The sequence below is a fragment of the Aulonocara stuartgranti genome, assembly GCF_965226115.1.
Source record: "Aulonocara stuartgranti genome assembly, chromosome: 22".
Classification (NCBI taxonomy): Eukaryota; Metazoa; Chordata; class Actinopteri; order Cichliformes; family Cichlidae; genus Aulonocara; species Aulonocara stuartgranti.
The window spans coordinates 3,942,266-3,959,647 of NC_138957.1; the positions used below are offsets into that span (position 1 = coordinate 3,942,266).

Consider the following 17,382-nt stretch of genomic DNA (forward strand, 5'->3'; position numbering starts at 1 on the left):
CCACGCACTGGTTTTACCGTCATTGTTGGTAACGAAAGTACGCGTAAAAACAGTCACTTGTCCGTCCATAGTGTGGTTATTGTAAGTATAAGAGAAAGAGAGAACTGTAAGAAATAATATAGCCACTACAGTGACCATCAAAATCATGACAAAAATATTGCCGTAAACAGTTTATTTTGCAACACCACAAAACAAAGAATAGTGTATAATATGAAACGATAGACATTTTTATATCGTCATCTGATATATATCGTCATATCGCACAGCCCTAATCCTTTTTTTGTTTATGTTGTTTATGTTCTAGGTAAAAAAAATTATAAAAATACAAACTTTTTAAAAATGTCTTGTTGTTTCTCTTTTTTTCCTCAGAATAAATTGCGACTAGTCTCAATGGCTGAGATGGAGGAGCAACACAGCGACACGTTAACTCCGACTGCTGCAGTTCCTGTATGAACTGAGCAACTCTGAAAATCCAAGGAAAAGCTGAGTGTATTTTACTTAAAGCTCAGATGGACCTTGATGTACTAACATGCAGGCTGCATTCAGGACTTTGTCACACTGGTATATGAAGAGTGGTAACAAGACTTTGTAGTAATTTGTCTTACTATTGTCTTATTTGTTGTGATTTAGGGTCTGTGCGCACAAGCAGAGGTTTTTGTTTGTAACCATAACCTCGTTTTCAGAGCCTTGTCTAACATTTAATGGTCATGAAATATGTCAGACTTTTTCCTCTACTTAAACAGCTAAGAGAATTTGAACACCGTGGAGAAAAAGGTGTGCATTAAGGATTTTGAACTATGATGTTTAAGTGTTGTCACTGCTGAGGATTCGTGGACACAGATCCTTATTCACTACGCTGCTGTTTACAGTTTAACTTTTTATCAGAACAAGCACTTCTAATTGTACTTTGCTCCTCACTGACAAAACAAGTCCAGTAAATACACTTTTATCTTTAAGTTTGGGACAGTAATCTGTCTTCATTTATTTTGTGTTGTAGTTATCATATGGGGAAAAGTCCTGTGGTTATCCATCCGTCCTGTTCGAATAAACCCAATGTTCAGGAACATCTTCTTTAGATCTGTTCAGATTTATTCATGTGGCACCACTTAAACAGTCAACAAATTTTGACCCAAGTATGTTATATTGTACGGTAAAGAGCCCAAAGAGTTCATCTCAGACAAATGTTCACACAAATGTGAATTACATTCACTTCATTAATGAAGTGAATGTAATGTAATGCAATTCAGTAATCAAAGGTGTTTGGCTATAACTGACTACATGTGTATACTGTATCATAAGTGGACAGAGATGGATGTAAACCACACCTTAACCATTTGGCTGAGGCAAAACTACCACAAGGCAGTGATTCTAACTAAAAGGTACTCTGGATATTATTAAATGTGAACATGTCGTTAAATATGACATTTTTTGTTTGTCAGGTGTCCTGTTTGAAGAAAACACTTGGTAGCCACTTGAATGAATGTAAATAAACACATTTACATGACGGCAACCTGATTTCAAGGAAATAAAAATGCTCAAATTTGAAAGCTTGTGAGTTATTTTGTTCATGTATCAGCTGTTTAGTAGTTTTATGACAAGATGGATGCTGTCATTATATTTTAGTATAGTTTTAGAGTTGAGGAGAATAAAAGAATATTTAACATTAACTGTACCAATGTTGTTGTGTATAAAGCACAAATTAATTTAAGTTTTAATTTATGAATTTTTGAGCACATGGTGTACTAGGTTGTAATTGCATAGAAATGTACGTTTAAGGATATAAAGAACTATATTTAATGAGTTACAGTGAAAAGAAGTGCTTGGAAATAGTAATATAAACAGAAATTTGAATTTTTCTATTAACGGAAAATATCAGTTAATGATACAGAAAATATACTATGAATAAACGGAATTTTCCGTTTTATAGCTGAAGGAAATGTCCGTCAAACTTCCGTAAAAAAACAGAAAATATACTGGCAGAAAATTACCAGGACATTTTCCGTTTTTCTACGGAATATTTTTTTACAGTGTAAGTGTACACACATTACAAATTTTCCATTACGTAAGAATACAGAAATTTGAAATACGCAAAATTTCTCTGTTTTATGCAAGAATAAAATAAAATACAGTTGTTTTAGTTTTAAATTAAAATGAAATCATGTATATTTTATCAGATTTTGTATGTATGTAGTTTACAAAAAAAACAACAAAATGTAGTTCCATGTGAAAAAAAAATATGGACAAACACAAGGCCTACTATGGAAAAAATGATATTGGGCTTTATCATGTGAGTTTATTTGAAAACTCTTGTAATTTTATTCCATAATTAATGTAATAATGTTTTCTCATCCATTCAACAAAAGTCAAAATACTTTTATTAAACTAGTAACTGGGTTTAAAAATACATTTTTTGATACACCAAGTGAATAATCGGTTTTTACATTAAATTAATGGATTAACCCTTTTAAGGATATCCATAAAATGTTATTGTAATTACAATATACTGATAATTGCAGAATTACAGATCAATAGAGAACTTTGCTGTCAGACTGCAGGCTTTCTTGTGTTCAGAGAGAGAGTGAGTGAGTGTTCAGCTTTCAGGACCCTCTTCTATGGAACCAGCTCCCAGCTCGGATTCCGAAGACAGACATGTTTGGTACTTAAGATTAAGATTAGGCCTAAAACCTTCTTCTTTTTTTGCTTAAATATATAGTTATGCTGTAGTAGACTTAGGCTGCATTTCTCCTTTTCTCACTTCTTTCTCTCACCATGTGTTTACAGACCACTCTAGATTTAATCATGAGTTATTAATAATCCCTGGCTGTCTTCCCCAGCATGTCTTTTGTCCTGTCTCCCTCCCTTCACCCCCAACAAATTGCGCCTCCTTGTGCCTGGTTCTGCTGTCGCAACCTACTTTAGAGGTGACTGTTGTTTGTGATTTGGCACTGTTTAAATAAATTTGAAATGATCTTATCAAGTACCTGCTGATGGATATGAATAATTAAAGAGTTGAGCTTAATAAAACACTAGCTTTACTTTATATAATAATTTCATAATGCAGGTGCAAAACAACATTAATACAGCTCACTTTGCTGTATATGTCCTTAATTTTTTTTAAAGTTAACAAAAAAAAAAAGTCTAATGCTGCTGTAAGAGCGCTTTCCCACTTTATATAAATGTGCTACTTAAACTACACTGTGGTTGAATGACATAAATGAGGGAATAATACGATTTAGTTTTACACTAACAAGTCTGAAACACTTACTTCCTGTTTCAGTACTGAGTACACAGATCACATTTATAGGTCGGATAGACAGGAAAAAGCAACACGAGCAGCTTCATTCACCCTTGTTTTTGATCTCATGAAGATGTACAACTTTTTTTTGGCATTTATTCCAAGTATAACGAACTAAGGAGAAAGCACACCCACCATATAAAGGTGATCACTCACAACAAATATACTGACATTCCGTAACTGCTCATTGAACCCAAACCATGGCAGTAAATTGCCAGTAGCATAACAAAGTGATCTGATCCACTCGTGGTTGAGGTGAGGGTTCGGGTTTTTTGTCACATCTTTGAAAATTTGCATGAAACCTAATTTTAACTCACCACTAGGTGGAGATAAATGTCTTTGTCGCCAGTGGGATGGCTCTGTAGTCCAGATCAAATGAGCTGAGACAGATCTGTGCATTTAGTTTATCATAAAACATGTAGATTAGGCTACATTCAATTTCAAAATAAATTTCACAGAATGAACCACGTGGCATACATAGTCCTTTGGACACATAATTACCAGAACTGCCTCACTCGCTCCAGAATATTTCAACCCATTAACCTAAAAAGCTCTATGCTTGTTTTGGCCATGTTGTGGATTTTTGTTCTGCTGAATAATGAAACGTTGTCCGGTAAGTTCCGATGTCACAGTACACCTCTGCAATCCTGGTGTTTCCAACACCTGTGTGATCATGAATAAATGCGCCAATTCAGTTTGCAAAAATACATGTGGTTTCTGGCTCTCGACCTGCATTTTTCTTTTCTTGCTGTGCAAGTAGGTGTGTCCAGCTCATTCATAAAATGTCGCTGCCAGTGAGGATATATAAAGCACAGCCCTGCAGGTTACTTATCCATCAGGTGCGTCAGGTGCAGTCATGCTTCGTTCTGTCAGCGCGCTCCGGCTCCTTGCGCTCCTGTTGCTGCTGAGCATGAGTTCAGCTGTTGAAAATAACGCCACAGAGTCCGTAAGTCCTCAGCTGGTCCCTGAAACTCAGGACCCGCCGACCGATGAAGACACAAACCAGGCGAGGAATAGAGGGAGACGGCCTTCTGACTCTCTGCGTGATGGTGAGTCCAAATGGCTAAAATTAAATAATGTGATAGAAAACATCATAAAGTATTATGTGACAGCAATACAACTAAAATTGAAAAGAAAAAATCCTAGTTTGGAATAATAATATTTATTTATTTATGTATTTATTTATTTGTATTATGATGATGCAATCAGTTTAAACCTAGGTAAAAAGTAATCTTACAAAACAAAAAACTACAAGATATCCATGTCTGGAATGCAGGATTTATTAAAAAACTGTAATTAAAATACATGCAGTGCCGTGCACGATCCACAGTGAAGCCCAAAGCCCGTTGTCAATACAGACATTTATAGTTGAACCAACAAAGAAATCCTTGCTGCTGGTGTTGAGATTTTTGCAGGTGCATGCTGTAAATGTCTGTCTGTCTGTTGTAGATTATATAACACCTGACAGAACACCTTTGGGATGAATTAGAATGGAGACTGTGAGCCAGGTCTTCTCTCTCAACATGAATCTGATCTGACAAATTAGCTTCTGGAAAAATGGTCAAAAACTTCCATAAGCACATAAACATAAACTGTTATAGCTGCAAAGGGTGAGCCAGCATCGTTTCAAACCCTGTGGATCAAGAGAAGGATATCACTCAAGTTCATATGCATGTGGAGGCAGACAAAGGAATACTTTCAGCAGTATAGTGTAGGCTCGATTGTCACATGCTTATTACTCTCACATTAGAGGGCACTGTGGAATTCTGTCGATATCCCACATCTGACCTGATGATGGGAGGAGACATTTTGTCATTTTCACTGGTGACAGTAAATTTTAATGTTGTTGTTGTGGTTTTTGTATTATAAGACCACACCAATATTAATCATTTAAAAAGTGGACTATTATTAAAAAGCTGAAAGTAATACCTTCGGGTTCAATCGGTTTTTCACTAGGTAGCTAAAGCCATGTGATAGCTAGGTTAAAATGTTTATAAAGTTCGGGTTGGTTCTCGTACATGTAACAACCAACATAGCCATAGTTATCTGTTGGAAAACACTGAACAAAATGACTGTCTTTTAAAAAAATATAAGGAACCTTTGAGCTTTTTTAATGATATCAATGATACATCAGTTCAAAATACAGTCGTGGAATGTAGAATTAATTCTCACTTGTTTTTGTGGCTTTAATAAAGGCTACATTACTAAAGCTGTAAATTCCACAAGTTCACGGCTCATAAATCACAATACAAATGGTTTAGAATCCTGCAGCAAACACTTCTCCTCAGAAGTTTCATAATACTAAAGCTAAGTAGACAGAGTGAGGAAGACAGAGTAAAGTCACTTAGTGCAGCAAATAAATATTTTGAAGTTGGAACTTATAACTGAAAAAAAAGCCTGTTTTATTTCTCTGTGAAAGAAGTCAGGCTCTATTTATATAGTTTAATGAATTTATAGCACAGTGCTGCTCCCTGCCCTGATATAAGAGAGTTCACCCATCAGTCTCTTCTCACTCTCCCTCTTGTTAATAATCACAACAGAATAACATGACATTTATTTAATTCAACTCTGGATTCCTGTGTTTAAGTGGATGGATAGCATATATAAGGCTTCACAATCTATAACAAAAATAATACTGAGACTGGATATTTTCTTCTATACATGCACATATGCCCACTTACAATAAGTGGAAGAAGAAGTATTATAAACATGACTTTTATAATTCAAGGCAACACAAATTATGGCTAATTTGTGTTTCCTTTTCTCCAAGGACTAAGAGTCATCTTTGAATCTTGTCTTGTACCTCATATAATAGTTAAAGCAGCAGCTGTGTCAAGTATGGCTGTGGCCCAACTGCAGGACTCAGGGACAAACATGACACACAAGATAGGACAGTGGGGAGAAACAGACATGGAAACATGATAACAAAACATAGGCAAGACAGACTGGACATGAACGGGGCACTCCCATTATGAAAATAAGAACTATAAACAGCAGTCTCAGAGGCTCTAGAAGGACAACATATTCATAATTAATTATATTTACAAAGGAATGAATAAGTCCAGAAAAAGACTCAGGACCACGACAACCTCATGGGAAAAGGAGAATGCAATTGCCATTTTACATGTTGGAAAAAACTGTTTTCCTAATTTCGATGTTTGAATCTATTTACTTATTTGTTTGCCATTTAAATTTAGAATTTTTTATAAATCTTTTTTTTTTAATTGAGAGCTGAATGTCTTTTTCTGTAAATGCCTTTTTCCATTTAGAAACATTCATTTCAAAGTTCTCTTTTATTAACAGTTAAATTATGAAATAACTATTGATTTATAATTATTAATGTCTAAATAAAGAAAAGAAATTCAGCAGCAGTTTGTAAATACAGAAATGCACAATACATTATTAAATCACAAAATGCTTTTCATGTGCATGACTCTTGGTCCAGATATGAAACTACTGATTTAAAAAAGACAAACTGTGTCATGAAGTGCAGAAATGTGGAAATATCAGACTAACATGAACACGTCATAAACTGGTATCATGGGACAGTTAGTGGTGTGAATTATAAATCATGTTAAATTCTTTTACAACAGAAATATCAGTAGCTGTTTTCCTTTAACTGGGTTTAAACCAATTCTTCACCTTCAGTTTAATGACAAATCATCACCGTTGTAAATATTTCAGTTGTCATTTTACAAATTCATATTCAGCTCTGATGCTATTTTTAGCTTCCTGAAAGTACCAGCAGGACCCCTGACTCTGATTTCACTGATTTCACCATGGACCTCAAATGTGCAGATCGACTCAAACTGACCCAAATTTAATATTGAGGATGTGTGTGTGTGTGTGTGTGTGTGTGTGTGTGTGTGCATATATATGTTCATTTTGAATGCTACATTAACTGTATGTGCAGCGGACACAGCGAGGGTGCAATTATGTGTGTGCAAACTCAGAAATGTAGACAGTCGTAAACTGAGGTAGACCAAGGAAATACACTCCTGCCGGGTGTTTAGAAGTCTAATGGCATTGGAGAAGAAAGAGTTCTTTAATCTACACTTCACACTTCTATACCACCACCACCACTACCCACTTAAAACAAAACAAAAAACAATAATATATATATACACACACACACATACTTTGGAATAACAAGAAGACTGATCTAAGCTACACATATATGTAACTCACTTTTCATGTCTTAGGGCCAGACCAGAGCCAGGTGGGCTGCAGGGAGTTGAGGTCCACGAAGTACATCTCTGATGGCCAGTGCACCAGTGTCAACCCTATCAAGGAGCTGGTGTGTGCTGGGGAGTGTCTGCCAGCTCAGCTGCTGCCCAACTGGATTGGTAGAACTCACACTGGGAGGTACTGGAGCCGCCGCGATGCTCAGGAGTGGCGCTGTGTTATCGATCGAACCAGGACCCAGCGGATCCAGCTGCAGTGCCACGATGGGAGCACGAGGACCTACAAGATAACTGTGGTGACCTCCTGCAAATGCAAGCGCTACACCAGACAGCAGAACGATTCACGACACAAGGACACATCTGGAAATACTGGTAAACAGAGGAAGAATCAGGGGAGGCCTGGACTGCTGGAGATGAATGCTGGGAGCGAGTCTGCTAACTGAAACCTGATTTCACAGCTACAAAGAAAAAACCTTCATATTGTCACTATAAATGTTTTTGTATGAACTATAAGTGTGCAGAATAGATATAAACAAAGGTGAATAGTATAGTGTTATCTCCATATTTAGTTTAATACAGTGATTAGTCTGTAGACCAAAATATAGCTCATTTGTTCCCATGAAATATGTTTGTCATCTGCAACAAAGAACTCGGCTGCAACTATTCAGAAAGCAGTCTAACACCTGAGCTACAGCTGGTGACATTTGTCTAATCTTTCTGGAGAGAAGTGTTGTCTTATTTTTTCCGTACATTTTTTGAACAGCAGTGATTTTGTCACACTGACAGTATTCTCATTATTCGTATAGTGTGAATATGAGTACATGTTATATATTTTAGCTAGATGTAGAGATTTCGATTTGCTGTCCTTCTTTGGTTTTGCCTCATTGTAGCATTTAGTGTTATCTTAGCAGGAGAGCCTCTCCTAGGAAGGGTCGTTCTACAGAAAGTTGTAGAATTTTGACCATACAGCCCAAAACTTGTCCAGTTTATTTCTTAATGTATAAGTTATTTTCTCTATAGATCGTATAGATGTCAGTCCACATATCTTTTGATTTTTCCAGCACATAGCAATACAGCGCTTGGTTTCCAAAACTCCAGTCGTTAACAGAGCTCTATTGTTTGCAGCAGGTACAAAATTATTTGGGTATATATTTAAAATACATACTTTAGGATGAAGTGGAATCAACAGACTCAACAGATTTATTACCTTTTCCCAAAAGATTTTCACATGTGGACATTCCCATATACAGTGAAATAAAGTGACCCTGTCCACTCCACACTTAATACAGGTCTTGTTAACCATTTATATTGAAGTAGCCGAGATTGTCTGACTCTGGGCCAAGGAGCATGATTTATAGCACTCATCATCAGATATATCCATTTGCAAATCATTCCTCCAAGCCTCTAAAATAGACTGTGTTGATTCTTTGGAATTTTCCATAAATAATTTATACAATGCAGAAACTTGGCCTCTCCCATTTACATGCTTTATAACTGTGCTCTCTAGAAAGGAGTAGGTGGGGATTTGTAAGCTGTTACCTTGTGTGGTTAAGATAAAATTTCTTAATTGAAGAAATTTAAAAAAATGTTTGACAGGAATAGAAAAAGTACTTCTAAGTTGTTCAAAAGACATAAGAGTATTATTCCTAAATATATCAGACACTTTCTCATACCTTCATCGATTCAAAATTTAAAACCTGCATCCACCCTACCAGGAGGAAAGCTGTCATTTCCAAATATCGGAGTAAACCGAGACAGTTGGATCATTTCTCCCAAGTAGTTATGTATTTCAAACCAGATCATTATAGGGTTTTTAAAAAGGGGTTCTTAGTTTGCTTATTTAGTGTCTTCCTGTCGGCTGAGTAAAGATATAAGGTAGGAGGAATTTTGATTTCTGTAGACTCCGTAGAAACCAACACTGGAATTTGCGCATTAACAAAATAAAATATTGCCGCTCTGATTTGAGCAGCCCAGAAGTACCACTTTAAATTTGGAAGTTGTAAACCCCTCTTTCATAAGGAAGGTATAATAATGAGATTCTGAGTCTTGGTCTTCTGTTATTCCAAATAAAGTTTCGGAATAGTTTTTGCAAATCTAAGAAGAAAGAGTTTGGTGGAGAGAGAGGTATTGATTGAAAAAGGTAAAGATATTTTGGCAAAATTGACATTTTTAGTATATTAATACGACCAATTAAAGATATAGGTAGTTTCATCCATCTGTTTAGAAGTGTAATAACTGAAGTCGTTAAGGAATTATAATTGGATGCAAGAATATTTTCAATTGAGTGAGTTAATTTCACACCCAGATAAGTAAACCCATGTTCAGATAACAGAAAAGGAGTATTGATTGGAGGAGTTTGTCGTTCATTTTTATTCAAAAATAATATTTCGGATTTATCTGAATTTATTTTATAACCCGAAAATGTACTAAATGTATTAATGAGACTTAATATGGATGGTATTGATTTGTTTAAATTAGTGCAGAACAGGATCATATCATCTGCATATGGGGCGATACGGTGGTCAACATTACTTTAATTCCTGATATGTTTTTATGATTCTGAATTGTCATTGCAAGAGGCTCAGTTGCCAAGGTGAACAAGAGAGGTGACAAGGGGCACCCTTGTCTAGTTCCACGATATAATCTGAATGGTGCGGAAAAAAGACCATTAGTTAAAATCTCTGCTTGAGGGTTGAAGTACACCAACTGACTCCATTTAAAAAATCTGTTTCCAATACCAAACTTTTTCAAAACTTCAAATAAGAACGGCCATTTGATCCTGTCGAAGGCTTTTTCCTCATCCATTGAGATTAACGCATTGTCTCTTTTTTCTCATAAATGATATTCATGACCCTCCATATATTGTGAAACCCCTGCCTCCCCTGGATAAAGCCGTTCTGGTCTGAATGAATCATTTTAGGCAAGAGTGTCTCTAATCTCATAGCTAATAGTTTGCAAAGTATCTTGCAATCATAATTCAACAGTGAGATTGGTCTATAAGAACTACAATGTGTTGCTGGCTTATTAGGTTTCAGTAACAAAGTAATTGTTGCAACATTAAGTGAAGGGGGGAGAGACCCCGATTCAAATGATTCCTGATACATATCCAATAAAGGCTGGATTCATTTATCTTTAAATATTTTAAATATTTCTATTGGTATTGCGTCAGGTCCAGGAGTTTTGCCCCCTTTCATGTTCCTTATAGCATTAGTAATTTCTTCTACTGTTATATTAAGCTCTAGTTCATCCATATCGTTTTCTGGTAGTCTAGGAAAATGCAGCTGATCCAAAAAAACTATTTGTTTTGATGAAAATTACTTTAAATGCTCAGTTGTGTATAGCTGTTTATAAAAAGTAGAAAAAGAGTCATTAATATGTTTAGGATCAGCTGTGATCTGTCCTTCATCTGTTCTTTCAGCCTGAGCCTGTTTAATACACCAAGCCAGTATTTTACTTGCTTTTTCACCCTGTTCATAATATGACTGTTTCAGTCTTAGTAAACTTTTAGTAGCTTTATTTAATGACAAAATATTAAATTTAGCTCTGAGTTTATTTAACTCTAGAATTAGAGCATTAGATTTGGATATAAATATCTCTTCCTCAATATCTTTCATCTTTTTCTCCAAATGGACCAGTTCCATCCTGGATGCTTTATGTTTAAAGCTTGTAAAACTGATCATTTGCCCTCTCAGGAAAGCTTTAAAGGCCTCCCATTTTATAGTCAGGTTTACTGCAAACAGGAACTCCCTAACAACAGAGGCATTAGTCAGTGATGAATATCTATTTTAAACAGCAGCCTTTACTTTGCTTTATTGTGTAGGGGATACCTTCCCCTCCAGGCTAGTGGAGGTTCTTACAGCTGTAGCAAACATTTTTATTGGTGTTTTATTGTCTCATCTATCCATTCATTTTCCCCCTATAAGAACTGTAGCCAAAGAAAGACAGTTAAAAGAATCACCTGCACTAGACAACAACAGGATGTTTCATTTGTGTTTTCCCCACAGGGATAAGGATTGATGCCCCTTTGTCTGTTATAACCTGTAGGTAGACTTTTAAACCAGATCACGTCTGGAATATTGTTCAGCAGCTCGGCGGAAAACAACTTTTTTCAGGTGATCTTTTAACAGAATTAGAATATTTAGTAGCAGAAACTAACTGTTGTGGAGAAAATAAATACATTTACTCAAATACTGTGGCGTTTATACTTTTCTTGTTTTTAATTTGTTTTTTAAATTGTTTCAAATTTGAAATGGAAGCATCTGGATGACCTGTGATTGATAGAACCATAAATTCTGCTCCCTGCTAAATTCGAACCATTAGCCCGTCCACTGCTGCTTAATCGCACTTAGGTTATGTAGTAGGACAATGATCCAAAAAACAGCAGCTACCTCAGAATAGCTCAAAGAAGAAGAAGAAAAAGGTTGTTCATGACTATGACTGATTTAAAATAATTCTGTCTTTCAAAATTGACCCTGAGCGTAATAGCGATTGCCAGTTTCTGCAAACTGATTGGTTGATTGCAGTTCTTTCAAGGTTTAAGGTTATCAGGTTAAGGGGGCAATTACTTTTTTCACAGGCAGCCTGGTGGTTAGCACTGTTGCCTCACAGCAAGAAGGTGCTGAGCTTGACTCCAACATCTGGCCGGTGCCTTTCGGTGTGGACTTTTCATGTCCTCCCCAGTTTGCGTGGGTTCTCTCAAGCTTTGCCAAAGTCCAAAGAAATGCAATTAGCGTGGTTAACTGATGCTTCGAAATTGCCCATAGTTGTGAATGTGAGTGTCTGTCCTTTTGGTTTCACTGTAAGACCTGACTCCCTCTCATTTACGTTTATACAGATGTATAAATAAAAGTCAGTATGTTCTACTGACTTTTATTCCTTTTCCCTCCAAAGCATATCTCCTCCTCTCCAGGGTCTCTTCCATCTGCCTCCAACCCGCACTACAGATCACAATATCATCTGCAAATATGATAGTCCACTCCTGCCTGACTTCATCTGTCAGCTTGTCCATCATCATCTCAAGCAAGAAGGAGCTCAAAGCTAATCTCGTGCAATATTCAAGACGTTGCAGTACCAGAGTCCCTCTCTTTGCATCCTATCATATGCTTTCGCTGGATCCACAAACACAAAGTGCAAGTCCTTCTCCATCTTCCCCAGCATACAGCCTTACTGCTGTTCACAGACTCTCACCTTAACGTAAATTCATCTCAGCATCCTGCAATTGTTACCCCAGCTCTACACATCACCTTGTTTTTGAACACCGCAAACGTCATACTTATCCATTCCTCAGGCGTCTTCTCACTGTTTAACACACAAAAATGTGCATAAACATGCTTATTGATTCCCAATATTGTCGCAGTTACTTATTGTATATATTAGACATGCAAACTTCCTGTCGCTACGTCTGACAATCAGCCAGCTAAACAAAAAACTACCAGTACATAAGCTAACATTAGGCCAGCAAATGCTAGGATAGTGTCCTACAAAGTACACTTTCCCACTGATAAAAGGTTTGATTACATTTTCACATCACATGAGTTCACTGAACAAGTGTTCACATTCAACAATGTTCGATTAAGTCAGTTCATTTTGGTGTTGGCTCTTGCTGTGGTATTGTATAACTTCCTGTTCCTGTTACAACACACATTGGTGTTTTGTGTAGCTTATCTACATGTATTATTGTAAGGTCTTGTCAGATGTTTAGCTACTCCTCAGCCTCCTTTAGTAATACCGATGATTGTAAGAAGTGTAGCCTAACTGCAGCTCTGGAGGCCAGGCTCAATGAATTGGAGACCTGTCTCCATAGCCTGGAAAATCCTTCAGTTGGCCAGGTGGTGTAGGCAAAGGTTGCTTAGTCAATATTGGGTCACCCCCAGCAGATTGTCCCGAACAGCTAGGAAACCAGTGGGGCTGGGTGATGGTGAGAAGGACGCGTAGTCCTAAAAGGAAGCCCCAGTACACCACCAAACCAACTACATTTCAAATCGTTTTGATTTCAGGTCGTAGTGATAGATGAGCTATATCAAGTGATAGCAACACCAGGAAGAAGTACTTGCTAAAATTTGGTATATATATCCAAAAACGCTTGAGCAGTGTAGCAGAGCTCGTCATCCGATGTTGTTCAGGGAGTAAGGAAACTGTGGGCAAAGTAGAACAGATGAGTGACACTCTGTACCTGTAAACAAGGCACTTTGCTATGTGACCCAGGTCACTCGAGGCGCTACAAACAAATGTTCCTGTTAGTTCAAACAGTGCAGCGAAACATGCCCTGAAGCTACAATTACATGGCTATTGATCCATCTCTTAACCACAGGATTTTAACACTTTATTTGAACAGATTCCACATCCTGCCAAACCCCTTTACCTAGGTGTCAGGAAGCTGTGTCCAAACAATCTAGAACAAGCAGCAATTAATCAAAAGAAAACATTGTCTCATGATCAGTTTGGTCTTAGCGACACTATTGCTTACTAAGCCCCCACTAACATAAGAGTTAATCTTCTTCTTTCCTATATTATTACATTTCAGAGGCATTTTTATATATTCTATACATCAAAGAGAGGGTGAGAACCACATCAAAGCTGCAGAAATTCATCTTCTGCAAACAAGCAAAGTAAAAAGACCAAAATAGAATCATACAAAGGTCTGTTTCATTGAGCGTCCTGAAGCCTGAAGCTGTGAAAGGTACCTGCTGCTGAAAGTCTGCGTGTTCTGCACTCAATAGCCTCGAATAGTCAAAGAGAGGTTAATCTCTCTACTGCAGACACACCTGTTTTCCATTCAGCCAGAATGTTATCTAAGCATTCCTTCATAGCCACAACACTCAGAAAACCCTGGCCAGACAAAGATGTCTGTGTTTGACATGCCTTCTCTCTCTGGTAGACCCAATAATAATAATACGTATAGACAGACAGACAGAGAGATAGATAGATAGATAGATAGATAGATAGATAGATAGATAGATAGATAGATAGATAGATAGATAGATAGATAGATAGATAGATAGATAGATAGATAGATAGATAGATAGATAGATAGATAGATAGATAGATAGATAGATAGATAGATAGATATGATTCAAGAATGGACATGATTGTATTCCTATCTCACTTTCACACAGACTGTTTATCTGTTGGCAGCTTTTCACTAAAAATAACAAAATGATTGTGATGTTTCTATATGTTCTGCAAAAAAATTATTCATGTATCTGGGGTTAACGTGTCCTGGAAGTGACTATTTCACAACTTCCATAAGGGCAGTTGTGAGCTCTATCTTACATGTTGCATCACAGATCTTATTAATGACTTGCACAGTGATGCAGTAGTTATCACTGTCGCTTCAGAGCAAGAACTATGTAGGCAACACTGAATTAGATTAGGAGTAGATGGACAGATAAACGATAAGATGGCCTATTATGAATACACATTAAGAATACAGAGTTTCCTATACACAAAGCTGTCTTATTGTAACACACGCACAACCCCTGCAGTCAGAAGAACATAAAAGCTGTGCTGTTGTTCTTTTTCAGGTATTAGGTGACTCCACAGAATGCTCAAGGAGGATTTGATAGCCTTGTTTCTATCTTGATGATCTCACCCCCTCTAAAAACTACTTTAGAATTAACATGCTGCTAAACTACAGCTCAAGACACTGTTACCTGAACGATCTGTTCATCTGAGATAACCACCAGAAAAGCTTCAGAACTTAAAACAGTTTAAGACGCTAGAACTGAGAACATTTGACTTTCCTCCAATGTATACCTGAACTGTCTTGCTTTAATTATTGAGAACTGACTGATATCTTGGGCTGTTTAAACAAAGACATGCTTTGAGTCTGATGAGGTGAATGCAACAATGCATAAAAACAACAGAGAAAAAGTTTTATTTCATCACAGATTAAAGACAAGCGCCAAAGGATCTAAATATGTAACCGAGGATGCGGTTTGTCATTTCATTCAAACTGGCAGTACACAAAATGTGCACATAGGAGATGAATCTTAAAACTTTTCTTGATTTTATCACTAATTTAAAACACTTACAGTATGAAGGCAGGTTATACTTTAAAGACTAAACAACATTATAAAAAGAAGAAAGAAAAGAAAGCGCCAGCAGTCCAATATATGACTTGACCCAAGGAGAATTTTACATTGGATACGAGACTTCCATTGAAAAGCATCAGAAAGTTTACTTTTAAAGTGTGACCGGTTACAGTGTGTACCAAGTCAGAAACACAGTAGATGGGAACAAATCACCAAATCATTCTCCCTCTGACACCATCGCATGCAAATCTGTCCCTGCAGCTTTGCCAACATGCATTTTTTAATAGGATAGAAAATGTCATCTCCAGCATTTTAATTACTGTGATTAATAATATGTATTTTCAGTAACTTTAAATTGTTGCATTTAACTAATATAAAATACCCGTACCTGTTCAATAAATAAAAATGTTCAAAATGAGCATTTAATTAATTAATACTCAAAATTGTGGAACAAGAAAAATGAAGTAAAACAAAATCTAAATTTGTATACCTGCAAAAGCTGGGACAGAAAAGTGAGACCAAAGCTTTTTCAGGCTAAAAACATGTTTGTTTGTAATGATTGTGTTTGTCATGTTTAATTTACACGTTTTCACTGGGTTTCATGCAGCCAGAGCTGTGTAGGTGAGCTCACCATCATGACACATGTGTATATCCATTATCACCACACAAAGCCTCTCCACCTTCATCCTGATGAAATTTTGCCTTGAAGAATCAAGGTGTCTGCTTACAAGCCTTTCCCAGGGATCTGTGACAGTGCCTTTACTCCAGCTTTTTTTGTACCTCTTTGATACCACTGAAAAGAAAAATCCACTCCATAACTGTCCTGTTCATGCCATTACTGAAGTAGGTTTTTTTTCCATCCATTTTGCACTAAAAATGATCTCCAATTACTCCAAAACGTCGTGTTGGTAATATCACATCGTCGGCTAAACAGAAGACCCTGGAGGGCTTAAAGGAAGCCCATTTGCTAAATTTTGCATCTCAGAAACTAGAAATTTGAGATTGATCTTTTATACTTTTCTTCAGCCCAGAGTAAGTGTGAAATCCAAGAGAGGGTAGTGGGGTCCTTGACAGCAGCCATGCTTGCTGCTTGTGTCTATGAGAACTGTGACAGGGGTTAGTGTATTCCCATGGGAGCAGAGGCATGGAAAATGAAGACAATGCAGCAGGGAATACAGAGCTCTAAAGAAACTGAGTAAACTGAACAGGCATGAGAAAGTGGGGTCTCTTCTAAGTCCAAGTAACACTTTGACACAGTGTTTTTTTAAATAGTCTAGAGCATCATTTACATTTAGCTAATGGACTGCAAGTACAGCACCACAGACGTTTGGTAAAACTGTCCTCAGTCATTTTCTATCAAGAACCAAAAACCCATTGAAATCAAGTACAACAGGATTTAACAACAAAATGAACTAAGTGAGACATTAATGAAGCACCTCTCTCATCCTGGGAAAAGGACTTTGGATATTTGTCAACCAGTGAGGACCAGTCTTGATGCTACTGAACAGTCCGCTATTACTTTAGAACAGAGGTGGGCAATTCCGGTGTCCCTGCAGGTTTTAGATGCGTCCTTGAACCAACACAGCTGATTTAAATGGCTAAATTAGCTCCTGCAGTTCTCCAGAGGGCTGGTAACGAACTAATCATGTGATTCAGGTGTGTTGACCCAAGGTGAGATCTAAAACCTGCAGGACACCAGCCCTCGGGGCCTGGAATTGCCCACCCCTTCTTTAGGACATGAAGAAATATGCAGGAAATCCAAATATAAAATCTACAAATAAGTAGTTGTGTACCATAAGTTGGAATGGTGCCATATTTCCGCTGTAGCCAGCAGGCACAAAATAGACACAGAGTTGCTGCTAAAGGGAGA

The 17,382-nt window shown here is 37.0% G+C and overlaps 1 protein-coding gene across 1 annotated transcript; it reads left to right on the forward strand.

The window, feature by feature from the left end:
- The first annotated feature begins 3,666 nt into the window (after positions 1 to 3,666).
- Positions 3,667 to 11,667, forward strand: LOC309699103 (sclerostin domain-containing protein 1-like). The gene is made up of 3 exons (XM_082521955.1): positions 3,667 to 3,908; positions 4,056 to 4,344; positions 7,498 to 11,667. Exons 2-3 carry the CDS (start codon positions 4,152 to 4,154, stop codon positions 7,920 to 7,922), a joined length of 618 nt encoding a protein of 205 aa, XP_082378081.1. The 5' UTR covers positions 3,667 to 3,908; positions 4,056 to 4,151; the 3' UTR covers positions 7,923 to 11,667.
- Positions 11,668 to 17,382: the final 5,715 nt, after the last annotated feature.

Coding starts and splice junctions, on each gene's coding strand:
- LOC309699103 (XM_082521955.1), top strand. CDS start 4,152: ATGCTTCGTTCTGTCAGCGCGCTCCGGCTCCTTGCGCTCCTGTTGCTG. Junction 4,345..7,497: donor TTCTGACTCTCTGCGTGATG/GTGAGTCCAAAT, acceptor TTCATGTCTTAG/GGCCAGACCAGAGCCAGGTG.